The following is a 23,999-nucleotide window of genomic DNA, read 5'->3' as shown; positions in this document are numbered from 1 at the left end:
ACCACTTTCCCCCCTTGGTGTCCATACGTTTGTTCTCTACATCTGTGTCTCTATTTCTGCCCTGCAAACCGGTTCATCTGTACCATTTTTCTAGGTTCCACATATATGCGTTAATATATGATATTTGTTTTTCTCTGAAAGGTCACTCTTAACCTCAGACTCTTGGCTTATTATCAGTTCCTCTATGTTAAACAGATGGGTTTAGATGAAAGCTTTGAGTATAACTTTTTTTTTTACCAAGCAGAATTGATCACTGTTGAATCTTTTCCACCCGTAGTGAGTCAAAAATTACTGCATGTGTATGATGTGCAAAATACCATGCTAAATACAGTGGAAAGAGGGAAGAGTGGTCAGCAGAGTGAAAAAATGGAATATAATCCCTCTCCTTAAGAAGATTATTAATTTGTTTTGTTCTTTTTGCTTGAATTCAGCCAGGCCTAAAATGTGCTTGGCATTGGAGATAAAGAGAAAAGTAAGGTACTAAATCAAGTTCTCTGGCTTTCAAGGATTCACACCTAATTCAACATCTATTTACTGATCTGATTGGAATAGAATCTAAGCATATTAAAGTTGAAGGACCCATAGATAGGCAGGATAACATAGTGGTTAAAATCTTTGGACCAAATGGAGTCAGGGTTCAATCCCAGACCTAAAAACTCTTTTCTCTAGTTTGCTCATTTATAAGATAGGCAATATCACATATATCACAAAAGGCTGTTGTGCCAATTAAATGAGAAAACCTATTTCAAAACATTTCAAAGTACAGTTCCTATCATATGAGAGAAGATTTTTAAAAGTTAGTGATTACTATTCCTAAATAATAATAATAATAAAGCATCTAGTCTAAATCTCTCACTTATTAGATGAAAATGCTGAAACTCCAAAAGAATGTCTAAGGCAAGTGAGTGGACAAGTTATGTCTAAAGGTAAAGCTAGTGATCAGACAAGTTAGGACTAAAATCTGGAATGATTTAACAGAGGGGACCAGTCGTCACTCTGAGAACTAAGCATTTCCAGAAAGCCTGCTAAGGCTTATTTTATAATGGCCTAAGCATTCAAAAATTTTAATCAGACAATACTACTTTTACTAAAATAACAATATGCCACAATTTTCTTTACTGCCTTTTCAAGACATGCACAAATATCAATTGCTTGCTTCAATGCCAACAACTAACATAATCCTTTCCTATATTTTCACTAGAATATAGTTTTTTTTAAAGCTAAACTTAAAGGGGAATTCAACTTTTTCAGTATACTTACAGTTGCCTTTGAGTTTACTTTCTCTTTTGCTCTTTTTTTCTCATCTGCTATTCTTCACCACAATACAGGGACACAGTCTTTTGCCCTGCTTTTGAAGAATGTACTGCACTAACTTACGTTCACTCTTCCCCTTGGCTCTTCTCTATTTTCGGTATTGGTAGAACTGTAACTGAACTACTGATCAATGGGCCAGTCCGTGACTTTCATAGTACCCAAAGGACACAGATGAGCTACAGAGATTACTTGGGGGCCTGGGTCAGGCAGTGGAAGAGACATCTAAAGGGGCAGCCAAGAAGTCAAGATGCTTAGGCCTCACTGGAGTGATCAGTCTACTGGACTCTATTGTATTACAACCTGGAAATCTTAACTATGCTGCTTTTCCATCCCTTCCTTGCTGAAACCTGAAACAGTGGGTACTGTGGAAAGAGCTTAAGTTTTGGAGTCAGTTGAACTAAGTTCAAATCTGTGTTCTACCATTTAGTAGCTTTGTGTCTTTGATTAAGCTACTTAGCCTTCCTAAACCTTAATATACTTGTCTGTAAAATGGACCTTATACTTCTTTACCAGAATTATGGTAAAGAAAACTGAACTAATGAACATAAAACACCTAACTTGTAGCAAGCTTTTAGCAAGGCTCCTCCTGTGATCCTGATTTTGACTTGACATTCTGATGCTGATCTCCTGTATTCTTTGTTTTTTGTAATGCATTTAAAGATAGGCTTTTAATTTACGATGAAGGCGTAGACAAGTGGCTTTCTATTTAGAAAAGAAATGATTTTAGATCCTATCACACAATATAAAATAAAATGTCATTTTGAAAAATACTGCAGTATGTACAATGGTTTACAGAGGTACTAGTAACTAGTGTTAAGCAAGCACTTTGGGTTAGCTTCAGGAATGTTTTCACTGAAAGTTATGTGTGTGCTGATTTTTTTTGTTTCTAGTAAAGTTACTTACAGTGAAATAAGTGTAAAATTAGACAGGCTTTGACAAATGCATAAATTCATGTAACCAACAACCAGTTAAGATATCACCCCAAAAAGTTCTATAGAGCAACTTTCCAGGCAAGTGCCACTCCCCATAGACACCATAGATTAGTTTTGCTCAGTTTTTAGTTTCACATAAATGAGAGCAAGCAATATGTATCCATTTGTGTCTGGCTTCTTTTGATCAATATGTTTCTGATATTCACTCATCTTGCTATGTGAATCAGTAGTTCATTTTTTTTTTTGAATTTTTGAATTATATTTTTTTTATTTTTTATACAGCAGGTTCTTATTAGTCATCCATTTTATACACATCAGTGTATACATGTGAATCCCAATCTGCCAATTCATCACACCACCACCCCCACCCGCCGCTGCTTCCCCCCCCTTGGTGTCCATACGTTTGTTCTCTGCATCTGGGTCTCAATTTCTGCCTGCAAACCAGTTCATCTGTACCATTTTTCTAGGTTCCACATATATGTGTTAATATGTGATATTTGTTTTTCTCTTTCTGACTTACTTCACTCTGTATGACAGTCTCTAGATTCATCCACGTCCCTACAAATGACCCACTTTCATTCCTTTATATGGCTGAGTAATATTCCATTATATATATGTACCACATCTTCTTTATCCATTCATCTGTCAATGGGCATTTAGGTTGCTTCCCTGGCTACTGTAAATAGTGCTGCAATGAACATTTGGGTGCATGTTTCTTTTTGAATTATGGTTTTCTCTGGGTATATGCCCAGTAGTGGGATTGCTGGGTCATATGGTAATTCTAACTTTAGTTTTTAAGGAACTTCCATACAGTTCTCCATAGTGGCTGTATCAATTTACATTCCCACCAACAGTGCAAGAGGGTTCCCTTTTTTCCACACCCTCTCCAGCATTTATTGTTTGTAGATTTTGTGATGATGACCATTCTGACTGGTGTGAGGTGATACCTCATTGTACTTTTGACTTGCATTTCTCTAATAATTAGTGATGTTGAGCAGTTTTTCATGTGCCTCTTGGCCATCTGTATGTCTTCTTTGGAGAAATGTCTATTTAGGTCTTCTGCCCATTTTTTGATTGGGCTGTTTGTTTTTTTAATATTGAGCTGCATGAGTTGTTTATATAATTGGAGATTAATCCTTTGTCCGTTGAAACGTTTGCAAATATTTTTTCCCATTCTGAGGGTTGTCTTTTCTTGTTGTTTGTAGTTTCCTTTGCTTTACAAAAGCTTTTAAGTTTCATTAGGTCCCATTTGTTTATTTTTGTTTTTATTTCCATTACTATAGGAGGTGGGTCAAAAAAGATCTTTCTGTGATTTATGTCAGAGTGTTCTTCCTATGTTTTCCTCTAAGAGTTTTATAGTGTCCAGTCTTACATTTAGGTCTCTAATCCATTTTGAGTTCATTTTTGTGTATGGTGTTAGGGAGTGTTCTAATTTCATTCTCTTACATGTAGATGTCCAGTTTTCCCAGCACCACTTATTGAAGAGATTGTCTTTTCTCCGTTGTATATCCTTGCCTCCTTTGTCATAGATTAGTTGACCATAGGCGCGTGGGTTTACCTCTGGGCTTTCTATCCTGTTCCATTGATCTATATTTCTGTTTTTGTGCCAGTACCATATTGTCTTGATTAATATAGCTTTGTAGTATAGTCTGAAGTCAGGGAGTCTGATTCCTCCAGCTCTGTTTTTTTCCCTCAAGACTGCTTTGGCTATTTGGGGTCTTTTGTATCTCCATACAAATTTTAAGATTTTTTGTTCTAGTTCTGTAAAAAATGCCATTGGTAATTTGATAGGGATTGCATTGAATCTGTAGACTGCTTTGGGTAGTATAGTCATTTTCACAATATTGATTCTTCCAATCCAAGAACATGGTATATCTCTCCATCTGTTGGTATCATTTTTAATTTCTTTCAACAGTGTATTATAGTTTTCTGCATACAGGTCTTTTGTCTCCCTAGGTAGGTTTATTCCTAGGTATTTTATTTTTTTTCTTGCAATGGTAAATGGGAGTGTTTCCTTAATTTCTCTTTCAGATTTTTCATCATTAGTGTATAAGAATGCAAGAGATTTCTGTGCATTAATTTTGTATCCTGCAACTTTACCAAATTCATTGATTAGCTCTAGTAGTTTTCTGGTGGCATCTTTAGGATTCTCTATGTATAGTATCATGTCATCTGCAAACAGTGACAGTTTTTCTTCTTCTTTTCCAATTTGTATTCCTTTTATTTCTTTTTCTTCTCTGATTGGGGTACCAAGTACTGGCAAGGAAATGGGGGAACAGGAACTCTCATCTCTTGTTGGTGAGAATGTAAATTGTACAAACACTTTGGAAAACTGTTTGGCACCATCTGCTGAAGTAAAAACACATGCATCCTATAACCTAGCAATTCCAATTCCTGGGTATATACCGAGAGAAATGAGTGCTTATGTCCAACAAAAGTCAGATACAATGTTCAGAGCAGATTTATCAAATTGTACCCTTAAGATTTTGTGGACTTTGCTGTATGTAAGCTATATCCCATCTCCAAGGTACTCTTTTACTTATCCATGTTGAGATTCTGAGATTCATCCATGTTGTTTTATGTAGCAGTAGTTCATTTTTTTCATTGCTGTATAATATTGTATTGTATGAATGTACCACAATTATTTTTTTAATTGTTGTTGAGTATCTAAAATTTTTAAAAGTTAATTGTTTAGAACCCAAGTGAACATCTTCTCTGCTCAACAGTAGATTTTGTTTACTAGAATACTAAGGAACAAAGTCCATCTGCATGCTAGCCATCTTCTATTTTAAGTATTAACATATTGCCAAGCAACATTTATTTGGTGTCAATCAAGTTTACAGTGATAAACTCAATTAAATGATAGAAACAAAGTTTTTCTCAGAAAGAGTACCTCAGAGTATAATAATAATGTTTGCTTAAGATGACCCTTTGTGAATCAATAAAATAGTCCATCTAGAGGACTGGTCTATAATGAACTATGTAATGATTTCAGAGAACTATTGTGAATGAGGAAAAGAATGAGAACCAATCTAGGTGGGAGATAAGGGCTGATTCTCATAATCTGATGGACATTGTAGATTACTATAAAATTAATTTCAAACTCTGTATCTGCCAGTGTTGACTGAATCTTTCCTAATTGCCTGACACTATGCTAAGTCCTTAATATGTATTCTTTCATTTATCCTCACAATAATCCTATGAGGGATGGTATTATTATCTCTATTTCCACAGATGAGAAAACTGAGGTTTAGAAAGGGAATGAACTACTGAAACCATATACAAGCCCCTGTGTCCCTGTCCTTTGAAGTAAAAGGCTTTTGCTTTAGTTTCCCAGGCCTCCCTTGAGTCTCAAAAGGCTGACTCAAGAGTTAATGATTAGGAAATGTGAAGATGTAGAGACAAATAGCCATTGGGCTGGGAAACTGGTAACAGTTTAGACTATAAACCTGCCACATGGCAGAATCACTGAATTCCCAGTTCCCTAAAAGATATAAAGGCCTGACACACATTCCTACGTTGTTTTTAGAGGAAGCAGACCCCCACCAGTTGAAAAAACACTGACCACCCGCACATAGACACTAGACCCATTGAAACCCAAAGGTTGATGATGCTTGAAACTTTACCTTGATGCCAACCAATCTGAGAACTACGCATGAGCTGATCATGTACCCAGCAGTCCCCTCCCTCACAGTGCCTTTAAACCCCTTCCTTGAAAGCCATTGGGGAGTTTGGGTCTTTTGAGCATGAGCTGCCTGTTCTCCTCGCTTGGCACCCTGCAATAAATGCTGCACTTCCCATCACCACAACTCATTGTCAGTAGATTGACTTTATTGTGCGCAGGTAAGCAGACCCAAGTTTGGTTCAGTAACACTACTGAACAGAAAACACCTAAACTTAAACCAAGGTCTGAATGACATGAAAACCTGAGTTCTTAATAATTATGCAAACATCTCTCTGCACAGTTCTTCCCTTATGAATAAAAAATGTATTTATAATATATTACCATATGTAGATATGCACTCATTCATTCAACATATATAAAGTTTACACACACAAGGAAACATCTTGGGGAGTTACTTGACACAAAAATATAGGGCTGTAAGTGATTTTCTTACAATCAGTCCACATGGTTACTCTTTCAATCTATTAAGCTAGGGTTAAAAATAACAGTAAAAATTCCATATTTTTCACAGAAAATCACTATGGATATGGAGGGTTTTTTTAAAAAAATATTATTGTGCATTTTACACGATCACATCATGTAAAATGTGTAGATGAGCAAGATCACTGAATAAACAATTACCCTTTTGCCCCCTGAGTAAGCAAATGCACAATAATGTAACTTCAGAACTTTTCTTGATCTTAGTAAATATAACTCTGTCTTCTGAAGCAATGCTATCTTTAATTATAACTTATTTGTGAATTGTTAGAAAATAATGACTATCAATCAATTCAGGGTTTCTAAGCTCTATGAATATTAATCAAAATTTCCTCTAACAAAGAGGCAATCTCTGGGAACAGCTTCAGAGTAAAATAATACTCTCTATTCACAATAAGGTCAGATGGAGTTTACTCAGTAGCCCTGATATCTTCTTTTCAAAAGACACACAATGAACTCAAATAGGAAAATTGAAGGATGAGTCCTTTCAGATGAAAGGTAATTACAATTTGTTCATAATGTAATGCAGTGTCTCAACTATGTTGTTATCACTTTAATATAAAACTACTATATGATGTGTTTATGACAATGGAATGGAAAACCCATCAGCATTAACTTCTTATGACTATCTGCATCTCTTTTTCACATTTTATGACTACTGCTTGAAGGTCTTAGATTAGCTATAAGAAGAATTTCTGACAGTGAAGGTACTAAAAATGAGTTACTAACAAAGGTTATAAAAGCATCTTAAAGATCTTTCAGGAAAGGCATGAATGTTTACCCTCAGGGATGATTTGGTATTGTCCTACATGAAAGGAGAAATAGAAAGCAGAAAACTCTTCAAGCCCCCCATGTATCCTTGTTATTCTTTACACTAAAAAGGCTTTTACCCCCCCCCTTTTTTTCCCCTAGAATAATGGTTCTCTATAACCATGTCCCTCTCTTCTGCTACGTATGAAATTTCATATTTGCTATGACATTAGAAATAAATATTCTATTTGCTTTCATTATCATCAAAATAATGTTACAGTGTTGATTAAAAACTAATTTGAAACTGTTTTAAAGCAAAATTCTCAAGGCCCTGCCGAAATTAGATGAAGAAATGATATCATTTAATCAGCTATATGCTTAGGTATGTATGTTTTGTTAATCTGTTACCTAGATGAGGGGTTTATCTTTCACACAAAATGCAATCATATGTATACTTATGTCTGTAACTCCCTTGGAAATGCAACAAAATAATAACATGTGTTGATAGCTGAGTGGATGGATAAATATATGATTGAAAAAATACAGCAAAATGTTAAAACTGTAGAACCTAGGAGGTCACTATATGGACATTTACCATAAAATTGTTTTAACTTTTCTATATATTTGAAATTTTTAACGATAAATTGTTGGGGAAAATGCAATCATACTTGAAACCTGTTTTACATGGCAAGGGAGAAACCAAATCACACAGAATAATTCTGCAAAAAAAGATGAGACCAGTTTTTGCCGCTTATACTGAGTTGAGGAGGAAAAAGACTGCCATAACACCTTTATCAATCTACCTCCAGAAAAGTCCTCCAAATTCACACTGCTATTGAGAAATGAAGGCAGGCAGAAAGGTTTGTTTGTTCAAGAATTATATAATTATAATTATATAATTATAATTGAGTAAGTTCCTTTGACTGAATTTTGAAAAGTAAGACTTGAAATTACTTCTGTATCTAAAAATACAATATTTCTTTACCTACTCAGAATAACTTCATTTTCAATATAGATTTCCTGAAAGGAGATAAAGTATAACTTCCTTTGGATTACTAATTATTCTTTTTGGCAATGCCCCTTCCCTGTGAAGCTGTTTGAAATCACTCAAAGAAAATCAAAACAAAAACATGTTAAAAAATGACCAGTACATTGGAAAATTTACATACTAAATATGATATCATTTAATCAGCTATATGCTTAGGTATGTATGTTTTGTGCGTATAAAGTATATGTGATATGTGTCATAAGCCTTTCAACATAAATGACTTTCTAAAGTGTCATAAGCAAGGCATCTTTATGTTTGATAATTCCATCGATGATTTTTTGGTAATCATCAAAAGCACATCACTCCCTGCATTTCGTAAAGACAGAAAAAGACATCATCTCAAAGAAATTGCTCAGCTAGTAGTGGATAATGACCTATTTAATAAAGATTTATTGAATACCTACCATGTGCCAGACACTGTGCTAAGGCTTAGGGATGAGAATATAAATGAAATACAGTCCCTGACTTCATGAAATTCACGGTTTGGTAAAGAAGATACACAATTACAAAACACTTAAATTGACCAATAAGTATATGTGTGGAGTGTTACTGTAAGAAAAAGGAGATACCTAACCTAGCTGGGGGATCTCTGGGACTGCTTGCTGAGTTTAGTCTTAAAGAATGGGTATAGCAGTGATTTAGGCAGGAGAAAATAGGAGAGGGTATTCCATGCTGAGGTGGCCGCCTGACTAAAGGCACAGAGCAGCATGTTGTGGGCACAGAACTGTACTGTTAGAGAAAAACTCATGGTATGTAATGGAGACAGATGAAGCTATGGAGGTAGGCAGTTGTCATATCATGGATGATCTTGTGGGGTATATAAAGGAGCCTGGACTTTCTCTTGGCCTGATAAGGATTTAGAAGTGGAGTGACATTTTCAGATTGTATCTCAGCTAGATCTCCCTGGCTCCTGACAGAAGGATGAATGTGAGGGAGACATGGTGACCAGCTGCAGGAGTGACATAATGAGGACCTGAATCAAGATTGTGATGGTAGGTGTGGTTTCTACTGAGAAAGACCAGCAGACTGTCAGATTAAAATGTGAGGTGATTTCTAGGTGTCTGGATTGGATAAGAGTCAATAGATAACAACGTCTTCCAATCAAAGTAGATAACACAGAAGGAAAAGCCAAGTTGAAAGCTGATGGATTCAGCTTTGGATGTGTTGGATTTGACATGCCTCTGGGTTATCTAGATGATTTCCAGAAGGAAGTTAAATACAGGATGCTGAGGAGGAGGTCTGAATGGGAGGTTGAAATTTGAGTCAGCAAAACATAAGAGATATTTGAAATCGTGAGACTGGATATTCGGGATTTTGTTTTTGTTTTTGATTTTAGCCATTCTAATAGGTGTGTAGTAGTAGCTCATGGTGGTTTTAATTTTTATTTCCCTAATGTCTAATGATGTTTTGCATATTTTCAAATGTTTATTTGCTATTCATGTAACTTCTTTGGGGATGTGTCTGCTCATAATTTTTCCCCATTTAAAAATTTAATTTGTTTTCTTATTATTGTGTTTTGAGAGTTATTTGTATGTTCTCAATATGTCTTCTACCAGATATATGCTTTGCAAATATTTTCTCCCAGTGTGTGGCTTCAGTGTTTTCTGAAGACCATAGTTTTTATTTTGTTTAAGTATCATTTTTTCATTTTATCTTTTCTGCATCATGCTTTTGGTGTTGCACCTAAGAAATCTTTGCCTAAGGTCACAAATATTTTCTCCTGTTTTCCTTTGGAAGTTTCAAGTTTTTCACTTACATCTATGAGACATTTTGAGTTTATTTTTGTTTATTGAGGAATGGATTGATATAATGTGAGTGGATAGAACCAATCACTAAGAGTGTACACAATGAGAAGGCCAAAAGATGGATGAAATTCGGGGAGAAAGGATAAGCCTAGGCTAAAGGAAGCGGAGTTGAGCAAAAAAGACACAAGGCATTGTCAGAGAAGCACAAGGAAAACTCTGAATAATCATCAGTCTACTGAGATAAGCAATGGAACTTGTCTTCTGAACTTGGATGAGGTCATTAGTGACCTTAGGAAGAGCATATTCAGTCAAAACAAATCATTTCGACATTGGAACTGCCATTTAACCAACCACTTTAAGAATTCCCCCTGTGGAAGCATTGGGACGAGGTCTGAAATCCCTGAGCATTCTTAAAGGTCACTTCTCGGGGCACAGGAGGGTCTTGGGCTTCCCGACACTGACGATGACTGAGGCAGATTCCCGTCACGCCCCTTGGGGCACTCCAGAATGAGGTCTTGGGGACAGACCCAAGGAATCACCGCCCCGCTGGGAAATCTGAACTAACACTCACCAACGGGTTTGCCAAGCTGGCAGCTCACGACGGAGGCAGCTGGTGAAACTACGGCCGAATGAAAAGGCGAGGATGGGAACCTGAGCACTTGGGCAATCCCGGGGCAGACTAGGGAAACCCCTTCCACCCGCCAACCCCTCGTGTGTCTGGAGGAGGAGAGGGGAGGGCGTGGGGCTCCTCGGGCCAACTTCGCGGCCGGCTCTCCTCGCGGGCGAAGAGCTCCTGCACTTAGCCGGTCCCAGGCTGCGGGCTTAAACATAGGGGATCGCAGGCAGGCCTCGTCCCTTCCCAAATGTCATGCTGGGGGCACTGGTCAGAATCCCTCTGACCGGCTAACCTTTCGCCTCCCCGCCCCAGCATCCTGAGTATCATTCTTAGTCGCGGCTGGACAAGGTCGCCCCGCCAGGTGCCGGAACGAGCCATCCCTTCCAGCTAGTCGTAAAGTGCCGCAAAGCGCAGCGCCGGCGCTTTGCGGCACCGTAGGTGAGGCTGCAGCGTGGATCCTCGCTCCGCGCAAATCCTCCGTTTGGGCAGCTGTTTCTGGGAAACCGCGGCAGATAGGAGTTTGGGGAGGACGGTGATCCAGCTACGATTCTCTCAAAGGGTAATTGCTCCTAGGTTTGTGTAACAAGAGAGAAAGCGAGTAGGGTTGTTTAAAAACAATACAATCCTTATTTAAAAGGCTTGAAGTAAGATTCTTAAACCTCCCTCCTTGTGACATGCCGTCCCTCCTCGTGCTATTTTGGCTTTCGTCTAAGTGTTCATCACTAGATTTTAGGCATCCTCCATGTAGCTGACACTTGATTTTCTTATTCATTTCGTCCTGCAGTCGCCCTCCCCCTGGACTTTGAAATGCTTTACATGATCGGTTTGGGCCTGGGAGATGCCAAGGACATCACAGTCAAGGGGCTGGAAGTTGTAAGACGCTGCAGTCGAGTGTATCTGGAAGCCTATACCTCAGTCCTGACTGTAGGGAAGGAAGTTCTGGTAGGTGCTTAAGGCTTTCCAGCCTCCTGGGAAGAACGATATTTAACAGCTGATTTTTATTACACCAAGCTGAGCCGAATTTTTCAGATCTGTTGGTTCAAACCCTTTAAAACACATGCCCTGCTTATTATTAAGAATCTGAGGAGTACAAGAATGGAAATAACACACTAACCAAGTGACTTGGAAAATGAAAGCGTGCTTTTTCTTACTTTACAAGTCTAACTGTGTAGCTTTCTCCACTAAATAGGAAAGTTATTTTACACTCCTGGGGATAATTATCAGAATCCCATATTTCATGAGATAGCCAAGAAATCCTTTCTGAGTTGAGTGCTAATGAGGTGCTAACACAGCCTTAATGAGCTGGTTATGTATTCAGGAACCAAGCTGAAAACCTCCCCCCTTTGAAGTATTTCCATAGGGAGTGGTAATCGCCTTTCTGTCTGTATCATATCCAGAGAGATCTAACCTTTGAATAGACATCTCCCAGTAAGGCTTATACTCATACACTTGGATGTATTGAGTGAGCCTGGAACTTAGTAACCGTAGAATTTGCTAGTATATCATACATTTACCTGGCTTTGCTAAGGGCTCTGTAAATTTTGGAGGAGGGGTCAAATTCAGGTTCATTGTCAAATTTCAAATAGAATGTAAATTAAGATGAAAAGATTGATGGACATGTTATAGGAGGAGGGAGAACATTTTAGGATTGGTGTATCAAGTCTTCCAGAGAAAAAGGTGACCTAGAGAATTTCAGGTCTTCTGGCCTCTCAGATTCACAGCCCAGAGAATTCTGAAGGTCTCAGAGTTTCTTTAAAATCTTAAAGAAGAACTGCTACTTGATTGGCCATGCATTGAAATAAAAGTTGTGTCTAATGACCAGCTTTGATTTGTTGGCTCCAGTTTATTAGGATGGAGCCAAAATATCCAAGTTCAAGATGATAGAAATGTTCCTCTCTAGTGGTAAAGGACAATTAGAATGAACTTAAAGTCTTTTTAGAGAATATAGACAAATAAATCAGTAGTTTTATAGAATTGGACCTGGTTTTATGTCTTTGCTTTGTCACATGTTAACATGTGACCTTGGACAAGCCCTTTAACTGTAGTTTCTTACTTTGTAAAAAGAGGACAGAAATGCCTACCTTATAGGATTTTAGCATAGCGTCTGGCACAAAAGTGTTCAGAAAACATGAGTTGTTAACAGATATATTTCCAAATGTCTCTAAACCTCAGTTTCTTCATTTGTCAAATGGAGATAATAATCAGTTGGAAGGCTATTAAGATTATATCATTTATTAAGATGATGTATGTGAAAGTGCTTTGCAAATTTAAGTGCTAGCTAAATGTTAATTTCGGTTGCTCTAATTTTTTTAAAGTATTATTGTTTTTCCCCAAAAACATATTTGTAGAGTTACTACATACAGGGTCAAGATCTGGGGCTGAGCTCAACCTCACAGGTAAATTATATGTACTTTGTTAAGGTACTAGAATTCTATTCCTCAACAATAAAAAGTGCTAATATTTTTAGAACACTTATTATGCACTGTTTTAAACACTTTACATGTAGAACAGGATTATTACTCTTTAATTACTGTTCACAGTTTTAGAGGCACAGAGAAACTTGTCCAGGGTCATACAGATAGTGAATGATAGAGCCAGAATATGGGCCAAAGCAGTCCTCAGTTGAGATCCACCACTTTTGACCATACTGTGTCTCTGTACTCCTAGGGATAGGTAATAGCTTCACAAAATATAACGTCACAGAACACCTACAGAGAAGTTAGAATTCAAGTAAAGTGGTCAATCCTGGATCCCTCCCTGTCACAAAATTCCACTGATCTGCTCTCCATGAGCCCCTCTGGGTCCTCAATTCATGTTCTTCCCTGAACAACTTTCCATACATCAGCCACCTTAAATGAATCCTTTCTGGAATAAAGTAAGGTATAAATAAATACTATCATGCCTTATATTGCCCAGTAAAATTTTAGAACCACTTTATCTTCAGCCACTTTCTTTCTTCCTTTAATTTCTACCTTTTCTTTCTTCTTTAAACAAATTACTTAAAAAGTTGTTAAGATGTGCTCGTACAATCTGGTCTCAATAAGTCTAGACAGTTATTATACAGTGAAAAAAAGATGGGAAAATTCTGTTTTCTGTAATGAATATATGCTTTCTTTTATCACTAATTACACAAAATAGTTTTTTTAAAAGCACACATGGATGTTGCTAAAGAAATCTAGAATTTATCTGTTCTTACATTGAAAGCTATTATTTTCAAATTGCCAGATGGGTAGTATCGTTTATATATTCCCTATTATTCAGAAGTTAATTAAACTAGAGACGATGAATCCAGGAAAGAGTTTTAGTTTTGGTATATACAGTTAGGATTTCTTTAGGCACTTTCTGTGGCTAAATTATTATCTTATGTGCCTATCTGATATAACGCACCTATATACATTATACAACGAGATATAAGCTATGATCTTTGTTCTCAAGTGGGTCATGATTCATCTGCGTTTACCCAGGAAAACTTAAATAATACTGGAAGATGTAAATAACAATTCATGACAGTAGTGGAAGAGAGAAACTATAAAATTATATTGCTGACAAGAACTTGATTATTTTATTTAAGCCAACACTTTTTCACCAATTAAGTAGTAGAAGCTATCTCAAATAGGTACTAGTTATTAATTACAATTGGGGTACATGTAAGAGAGAAGGTCACTTCAGGCTGTGCTGGTCAGGGAATACTATGGAACAGATGGAATTTGAGCTATGTTTTAAAACGACACGTCTCAATTGTTTTATTTTTGTTTTGTTTCTTTTGTTTAAATCATGGTCCAAATACAAAATGATAATATTTGTATAGCTCTTCAGGATAAATGGAGGAAGCTGCTCATGGCCGGCGAGGACTAACTTTGGGGCCCTAGCTACCCTGCATAAAGCAGAGGAGATCATTCATCTCTGCTTGTCTATGCCCCATTTGCAGTTCTGTGAAGTCCTGCAATCAACTAATGTTCTGTGTCCTTGGGCAGTCATTTAAATTTTCTTTGCTCTTTTTCTTATCTGTAAAATAGGAATAAAAATAGTGCCTATGTCATAAATTGTGGTGAAGATTAAATGAATTCATATGCATAAGTTCTTAGAAGACCACAGAGTAAGCCCATTGTAAATGTATTATTACAGATATTGTTATTATAGATGATATTTGATAAAGGGAAGAGCAAGAGATAGTTATTATTATAGATAAGATTTGATAAGGGGAAGAGAAAGAACATTCCTTGCTGAAGAAAAAATAATAGTGAGCAAAAGCAGGGAGGAGAAAAACAAATACTTGCTATAACTTGTTCTTGGGCAACACCGAAATAACTTTCATTTTCCTCTGGTGTATCTTTTCCCTCTTTTTCTCCTTCCAGTTTTATTGAGATATAATTGATATACAGCACTGTAAAAGTTTAAAGTGTATAAGTGACATAATGATTTGACTTTCTCACATCATGAAATGATCACAATAAGTTTAGTTAACATCCATCATCTCATATAGATACAAAGTAAAAGAAAAAGAAAAAGAATTGTTTTCCTGATGAGAACTCTTCGGATTTACTCTTGTAACAACTTTCATATGTAGAGTACAGCAGTGTTAATTATATTTATCATTGTTCCTTCTCTTTTCTTCCTAACCTACTTCACCTGGGTATACCAGCCAACTCTGTTTCCTTGTCCTCCTATCTAACTGCTGTGGGTTGAGATTGGAGGGATAGGAGAGAACAGTAAAGAACTTTGCATTGAGAAAAATGAGGCCATCAGCTATGACCTTTATTAGCTTCCTATTTATCCTTACCCTAAATCTGAATCTGTCCTCCCTCCAGTCTTAGAAAATGACTTGTAAGATGAGGTTCTCTTCCTGTTCAAGTCTAATGCCATCTAGATGGGTTTTCTTTCAAACTTCTTCTCTCCATTCCTCTGGAACCTTACTCCTGTCAATTATTCTTTCTTCTTTACGTTTGATCTATATTAATATCCTTTTGTCCTCTCAAGGGTCAAATACAGTTGACCCTTGAACAGCTTGAGTTTGAACTGCACAGATCCACTTATATTTGGGTTTTTTTCCATAGTAAATACTACAGTACTACTTGATTCGAGGTTGGTTGAATCCACGGTTATGGAGGAATCACGGATATGGAGGGCTGACTATAGGTTATACTCAGATTTTTGACTTTGTGAAGGGTCGGCACCCCTAACCCCTGCATTCTTCAAGGATCAAGTGTATTGTCCATTCTGAAAACTCTCCTTTTTTAAACCTCTTTTCCCCATAGTTATTATTCTGTTTCTCTCTCCTTTTTCCAAAGCTTTTTGAAAAAGCAGTATACTTCTCTTGTCCCCCCACGTCCCCTTATGTCTCAAGACTCCTACAAGCTGACTTCCATTTCTCTGAAATACTTCTGTTTGTTGAACAATTATTTAGTAGCAAGAACTCCAGAGGATGGTTTTGAATTCTTGTCTGGTTTACTTCTTTTGACATAGTTGACTATTCCTTGAAACTGACTTTCAAGACATGGCTCTCTATTGGTTTTATTCCTGCTTTTCCATTTTTCTCAGTCCCCTTTGTAAGCTCCTTACTTTTCCATTCCTACTTTAAATGTTAGTGTTTTTGTTTTCTTTTTAAGATTTTGTTCTTGCATTTGTTTCCATATGCTACTTTGAGCCTCTGCTCTTCTACTTTTTGACTAGGTAATATGTTAAATAGTTTGAAACTCAAAAGATACTAAAAGGTATATACATCAAAAGATTTCTATCCCAGTTCTTCCTTCTGGAGGCAATCATTACTAATTTCTTGTGTATCCTTCCAGAAACACCCAAAAGTAATTTTAGCTGTTAGTTTTTACTTTCTTCCCGATATACAAAGCCCACCAATGTAAAACTAAGAACGAATTTTGAGTTTTACCTTCATTTTCACGAATGGAGAAGATTAGAGCTGAGATTGTACGAAAACTGTCTAATCAATCATTGGATAATATATAGTATAAATTTAAAATCATTTGTTAAATGGTGCTGCTTGTCTTTTAAATTTTCCTTTCCTGACCCTGACTAGCTTTGATGTTCCTATAGCACATATAATGTGGTAGTTAATTCCCCACTAGACATTATGCTCTATAGGGCAGAGGTCATGTGTGTCTCATTCACACAGTTTCCCAGCATCATGCATAGAGCTTGGCATGGAGGTCGTACACAGAAATATTTTTCAAATGAGTGGATGAACGAATACATAAATAAGTGGTTAAGATAAAAATAATGTAGTACCAGTCTATTTCTGCTTTAGCAATCTCTTCCTTTTTTTAAACATTCTTTTTAAAGAGGATCAACCATTTGATTATATTGAGGTGTTAATGTGTGTTTCTCTTTAAGGAGGATGTTTTAAAAAAATAATCTGTTGTTTCAATTAGATAATGAAATATTTCTTGGGTTAGGGTAAGTAATAAATATGAAGTGATCATGATAAAAGTCTTGAGGAGAGAGTGGGTTTTCTGTTGTTAAGTCATTTATAAAATATTGGATAGGATTACTGCCAGCATTAACCTTGTAACATGTGACTCCTTGATTTTTAAGAAATGTTAGAAGTTCAGAAAAGAACATTGTTTCCTTCAGTTTTCAGTAATCATATGTGTGTTCTCTTACATATGTGAATATAAATGTTCCGCAGTTGTTTTTTGTTTGTTTGTTTTGTTTTGTTTTTGGCTGCATTGGGTCTTTGTTGCTGCACGCGGGCTTTCTCTACTTGCGGCGAGCGGAGGCTACTCTTGGTTGCAGTGCGCGGGCTTCTCATTGCGGTGGCTTCTCATTGCGGAGCACAGTCTCTAGGCGTGCGGGCTTCAGTAGTTGTGGCACGTGGACTCAGTAGTTGTGGCTCGCAGGCTCTAGAGCACAGGCTCAGTAGTTGTGGCGCATGGGCTTAGTTGCTCCACGGCATGTGGGATCTTCCCTAACCAGGGATCAAACCCGTGTCCCCTGCATTGGCAGGTGGATTCTTAACCACTGCACCACCAGGGAAGTCCCCTCTGCAACTGTTAAGTTTATTGGGCTTACAAAATTAAAGTAAGATGTATAAAAGTGAAGGATTAAGAAAAAATATGTGGTACAAGTGAAAATAAAACATTTTCATCTATGAAAACATCATTGTCATTGGGAACTTCTGGAATATTATCTCTAAGAAGATATTCAGAGAAAAGGAAAGAATCTTTTTTCACATTTGAGGAACAGATTCTAGTTAAGTATTAGGAAATAATTATCACAGATGGAACTATAGCCTTTATCTTCAAATGCTTAATCATTTGTTCATTTACTCATTTGCTTGACAAATATTACTGAGTAGCAGATACTCTTCCATTACAGCAATCCTTATAACTTTTGACATATGATATAATCCTTATGGCAAAAATAAACTTCTCAGCATGTAAGAAATAGTATTATTTATCTGTGCATCCACTTTTACTATATTTGAGTTATATTCAACATGTTACTCCACAGGAAATCAGTTATAAGATTCATGATCTTGCATAATAGGTTGTAACCACTACCCCGTGACCACTAGCACACTCTTACTTACATGCTGCCATTCCAGTTAAGGTCAGCCTCCTGGGTTTGTGCTTTAGAGTTGAACTTCTGGGGATTCGTTCACAAAGCAGTTTGTATGGAGACTTATTATATATTTAGAATTCTTTTCTTGCTCCTGCAACTCTGCCTTTTTTAGCAGGAACTAGGAAATACAGTTTTAAATTAGTCTTTCCTGCAATTATGCAGGAATGTTTGCTGGTTCTGTAAACAACTAAATCTTAATTTTCTACTGTTTCTCATTGAAATTATCTTTTTTTTTAGTCAAGGTCCCATAGATTTCCTAAGGAAAATTTAATCAAACCCAACTACCATGTATGTGTATAATTATTGTTTAATATATTTATTCTGCAGTACTGTGTTTCTGAAGTCAGGCTCATGCATACATGTTCTGTATTCATCCTACAATGTTTGGCCTGGTCTATTAGACCCAAATTTAGAGGTTAATTTAAAATGCAAAGAGCCTGAGGTATTAGGAGGTCTACCTCCTCTTGGGATATTAAGATAGCCCCAAAGACAGAGTTTAATTGCAACATGATACAGAGGGCTAGCTCATTGAAGAGTTGTAGTCAATGATCTCTGTTTGGATGGTTGCCAAGATTTGCACTGGCCCCAGACAAAGACTGTTTTGTGTGTGTGAGAGAGGGGTGTGTGTGTGTGTGTGTTGAAATGGTCACCTGTGTCTCATTTTTATATTGGACTTAAATCTATAGGAAGAGTTTTATGGAAGAAAATTGATTCTCGCTGATAGAGAAGAAGTGGAACAGGAAGCAAATAATATTTTAAAGGATGCTGATATCAGTGATGTCGCATTCCTTGTAGTTGGTGATCCATTTGGGTAAGTCAAAGGAGATATTTTGAGTTTTAATTTATTTACTTTTTTAATCATTAAGAATTCTTTTATTACATTTAAAACTTTATCTTCCAGGTCCTGATAGGGGACTGTTTACCTAGGCTCTGTCTAAAATTTTGTAGTTTAAACTTTCATTATCTTTGATATTAATGAAGAAAATTTATTTGGGAAGCATGTCATCATGCATCACTTACATTGATTATCAAGTGTCAACTCTAAAGTTTATATTGTTGCTTCAGCTATTTTTTTAGAAAGTCACTTAGGGCATCAACCTAAACTAGTATATCATTATTAAATAAGTATATTACATTATCAAGAGTTGTACCTGCCATTTATTTTGCAGGTAAGTGCAAGTATCTTCTGCTTGCTTTGTCCTAGGCTTTTTTTTTTCTTTTTCAATCATCTACTATTTAGCAATACTGTTGTCACTTTACTTGCCTTGAATTTATTATTTATCAAGCCTCAGATTTCAATTTCTTATATCCATTGGGAGCTCTGTTCTTCCCCATTACTAAAAAGATGGGCTTATACTTGTCTAGTGAAGCATCATCTATCTCTAATGTCAAGCCAAACAGAACAGTTCTTTTTCTCCAGCTGGTGACCCAGGATTTATGTCACAGGTTTAAGGAACATAAGGACAATTAAATCACTGTGAGCCCACCACCAAGGATATTTTTCAAAACAATGGAGTTACATGTGCATGTGTCTGTCAAAAAGAAAGTAATTTATATCAATATGAGGTGCCAGAGATTATGTATCATTATTATACTTAGTTGCAAATGGTATCCAGTCACTGATGAAGTCCAGTAAACCAATGCTGCTTGAAGTGAGATTTGCAGGCTATTGCCAGCCCACAAACTTACCAGTCCATGATGAGATAACTACAGAAATTGAAAGTAAGCATTTAGAAAATTTTATAGCAATTTTACAAAATAATTTTATCTCTGCTGAAACTAATAATAAAAATTTGGAGCTTGTATTTTGTATTATTTTATATTTTATTTTTCTAATAGTTAATTTTTTTGCATTTTACAAAACTAATGTTCCATGACAATTTAGGACTTAAAAAATATTGGCCTTTCACACAGTTTGAGAAGCACTGCTGTTGACTTTTGTTTTACCAAGTTTTTCATATCCTTTCATTCCTTTCCTCTGTGGCAGCCACTATTCTACCTAATCCAAGCTCTCATTATACTAATTTAATATAGTAGCCGTTTACCTGGTCCAGGTGTAGATCCTTAACTCATTACCTTTGCTGTGATCAAATTCATGTTTGTAGATCCACAATTTTAAAATCTCACGCGGGCTCAAAATTAGACTATTATTAGCTCCATCTTTGGCCAGACATGAAAAATACTGTCTAGCCTGCTCTTCTACTGGTGTCCTGCCGGTCTTGTACTGAAACCCACACTCACGCCAACCAGTTTGCCCTTCCCTGATCGTCATGCTTTCTCACCATCACACATTTGTTCAAACTGTTTTCCTCATCTGTAATGCCCTTTGCCCTATTTGTGACTGTCAGAAACCTACTCATTTTTCAAAGCCCAACTCAAACATCACATTCTCTGTGATATAGTTCCTAATTAACCCAACCAGAAGTTATATCTCTTCCTAACTGCTGACATATTATTCATATTAGTTTTCATATATTACTTCACAAAGTATTTTTTTATTTGTATGTTTACTCTTTAGATTTGTAGGCTGTCCTTCACATTTTTATCTCCCTAGCTTCCTTCACAATACTTGGCTTATAGTAGGCATCAATTAAATATTAATTGAAAGAATTGTTAATATTTTGCCTGAGGTCATGACAAAGGAGGACCAGGTGTATTTGGACTGACATCCATTCAGCAAATATCTTTTGAGCACCTATCTCATGACAGGCATTCCTATGTGCTGGATATATATTAGATGATAACTCATGGGGTTTACAGTTTCGTAAGGGAGACTGACATTAGTTGAAGAAAAAATAATAAATTAAAAAATCAATAAATCTGTAAAGGAAAAAAAAATAGAGACTAACAGGAACAGACTTATTTATGCAGGGTCATACGGAAAATCCTTCATGTGGAGGTGATATTCAAGCAGGTATCTAAAAAGTAAAAGGAAAAGCAGAAGGGAAGAACATTCTAAGCAGAGGGAACAGCAAGAATGTATTCAAGGAACTGAAAGGCCAGAGTGGTTGGAGCTCAGTGAGTGAAGGAAAAAGGGACCTGAGAAGGAGTTAAATAGATAGGTGGGATCCAGACATGTAAGCCTTTGGAGGGAGTAGGGGTTTTGTTTGAAGTACAGTGGTAAACTTTTAGAGGATTATAAGCAGCAAATAATCACAATCTCATTGACATTCTTAAAAGATCACTCTAAATGCTTGAGTGAATGGGTTTTAGGGAGGCAAGGGTAGCTCTGGTAGAAGAAAGAAAAAGACAAACTGGGAAAAATTTAGAAGGAAAAATGCTCGGATGTATATAGTAGATGAGGAAAAGGAAAGAAGTAAGTCTTCAAGGATTCTGGCTTTAGTAACTGAGTAGTTGATGATGCCATTTTTTGAAATGATGAAAACCAGCAGGAAAAAGGGCTGGGGGAAACAAGAATTGGTTCTGGAAATGTTTTAAGTTTTGGATGTCATATAGACAATTTGATATCTGCTACTGGAGCTCAAGGGAGGATTTATCCTGGTTATATGACTTTTGAAGTCATCAGTATCTAGATGGTATTTAAAACCTGAGTAGTGGATGGAATCACATTAGGAAGGAACAAGAACAAGAACAGAAGACCTAGGATGATCAATCCCTAGGAAACTGGCATTTCATGGTCTCTCAAGAGCAGAGGAGGAGGAAAACCAATAGAGTGTGCTGTCACAGAAGCCAAGAAAACAGAGTGTTTTAGAAAAGAAAGAGTGGTCAGCTTTGATGTACTGCTGAAAGGTTAAGTAGAAGATGAGGATAGAAAAGTGTGTGTAAACTTAAAGGCTTTATTTTATGGAGGAGTTGGTCCTTGAGCAAGGTCTGGTTTAATAGTTGAAGATTGTGGGGTAAGATTGTGGGGTAGGATGGGGGGGGTTGGGTGGAAGGAGGGGTGGAAGGGAAACTTCAATGTAAATGAAAAAACTGAGGCGCAGAGAAAGTGCTGTGACGCTACTCAGAATCCTTCAGTGACTTCGTGGCCTTAAATCTTTTAACAGTTTATCTACTTCTTCCTTTGGCTACTCTTCTTTTTGACTGTAGTAGAGCCAAATTGTATAACTTTGCCATTTTGTAAATGTTTTGCAGTATTCGTTCTCCATGTCTTTGCTCGTGCTTTTTCCTTAAACAGACTGTTCTTCCTAGTTTCTATTTAGTGAAATAGTAGATTCTTTAAGACCCAGCTTAGATGCCACCTCGTCCATGAATCCTCCCTTATTTTATTCAGGAGTAAGTGCTTTTTTTTTTTTTTTAAACTTCTAGCCAGTTAATTTTCCCTGTGTCAGTGACTAATCATACATAACCTTGTATTTGGATTTATGTAATATTTACTGTAACTGTAGTTATTTTTCATTTATCCACTGGATTACTGTTGGGATATAGTAGCTGGAGACAGGGTGGTAAGGAATGTGTAAATTTTAATTGGGCCTTGAAGAATTAGAATTTGAATTAATTAAATGGATAAACCAGGAAGGGAATACACAATGCAACAAGGCACTGAAATTCTTCCATGTATATATATGATCAAAAAAATGTATTTTGTTTAATTTTAAGCCCCTTTCTACTTATTTGAATAAAAATTTCAAAAAGAAGGGAAAATTGTTTACTCAATCTTAAATTCTTTTTTCTAATTTTTAAAAATTTTCTAATATTTTAAAATTCTAATATTTTAAAAATATTTAAAAATTTATTATTTTAACCGTTTTTGAGTGTACAGTTCAGTGGCATTAAGAACATTCACACTGTTGTGCATCCATCAGCACCATCTGTCTCCAGCGATCTTAAATTCATGGAGAAGGTAATTGAAAGTAAGTTAAGTCAGTTGGTGTAGTTCTCATCTTTGCCTTTTTATCTAGGTTATTAAAAGGAATGTGGAAGTTAATCACATAAATAACATAAATGACTCTAAAAATATACTGCATCAGTAGATCTGACTCAGTCATGTGAGAGATGACAGTCTTAAGCTTTCTGTCCCCATAAAGAGCAGTTGAACAGGGTCATCATTAAACAGATTCTTTCTGGACTTCCCTGGTGGCGCAGTGGTTAAGAATACGCCTGCCAATGCAGGGATCACGGGTTCGATCCCTGGTCCGGGAAGATCCCACATGCTGCGGGGTAACTAAGCCCATGCATCACAACTGCTGAGCCCGCGTGCTGCAGCTACTGAAACCCGTGTGCCTAGAGCCCGTGCTCCGCAACAAGAGAAGCCACCGCAATGAGAGCCCACGCACTGCAGCAAAGAGTAGCCCCCACTCACTGCAACTAGAGAAAGCCCACGCAACAACGAAGACCCAACACAGCCAAAAATAAATAAATTAAAAAACAAAAAACAAATTCTTTCTAAAGATGGTTCTGTTTTTATTCCATTCGCTATTTTAATATGCTCTGTAATATGTTCATGGTACATGCACACACATACACACACACAAATATACCTTTATTCCCCTGTCTCCTATGTGCCTTAATGTGGATCATTTAATTGCTTCCATTCTGCAAATTAATGTTCCTATAAAATAAAATTTAAAATAGACATACCAAGCCTTATACATTCAAATTGTCACCTTTATGAACTTCATTTTATTGATTCCATTGATCACAACATTCTAGAATCTCCTCTTTTGAAATTGCCTTCAGAGCAATTCCAAGTATATTATTAAGAAACATTTACTATTTCTGGGCATGTGGCTCTATCTAGAACCATATGTGTGTGTATATAAGTATATATGATTTTAGATAGAGCCACATGCCCAGAAATAGTAATAAATTTGTCTTTACACACGGCAGTGCACATGCGTGCACACACACACACGCACTTTCCCAGTCACTACAGTGAAACATTTTCATGAGCCAC

At 36.6% G+C, this 23,999-nt stretch overlaps 1 protein-coding gene across 2 annotated transcripts in view; it reads left to right on the top strand.

Moving 5' to 3' along the window:
• The first annotated feature begins 11,002 nt into the window (after positions 1-11,002).
• Positions 11,003-23,999, top strand: part of DPH5 (diphthamide biosynthesis 5) — a 36,165-nt gene continuing 23,168 nt past the window's right edge. Inside the window, exons 1-3 of one of the 2 annotated variants that reach the window (XM_059900559.1) lie at positions 11,003-11,126; positions 11,352-11,509; positions 18,829-18,953. In XM_059900559.1, the coding sequence (XP_059756542.1) occupies positions 11,375-11,509; positions 18,829-18,953 (260 nt within the window). In that variant the 5' untranslated portion in view covers positions 11,003-11,126; positions 11,352-11,374. The remainder of the gene's footprint in view (positions 11,127-11,351; positions 11,510-18,828; positions 18,954-23,999) is intronic. The other variant, XM_059900570.1, reaches the window with a different exon arrangement.

This window comes from Balaenoptera ricei, chromosome 1 (genome assembly GCF_028023285.1).
Source record: "Balaenoptera ricei isolate mBalRic1 chromosome 1, mBalRic1.hap2, whole genome shotgun sequence".
In the NCBI taxonomy this organism is placed as follows: Eukaryota; Metazoa; Chordata; class Mammalia; order Artiodactyla; family Balaenopteridae; genus Balaenoptera; species Balaenoptera ricei.
Note: the sequence above shows the minus strand (reverse complement) of the source record. Positions and strands in the feature narration are given on the sequence as shown.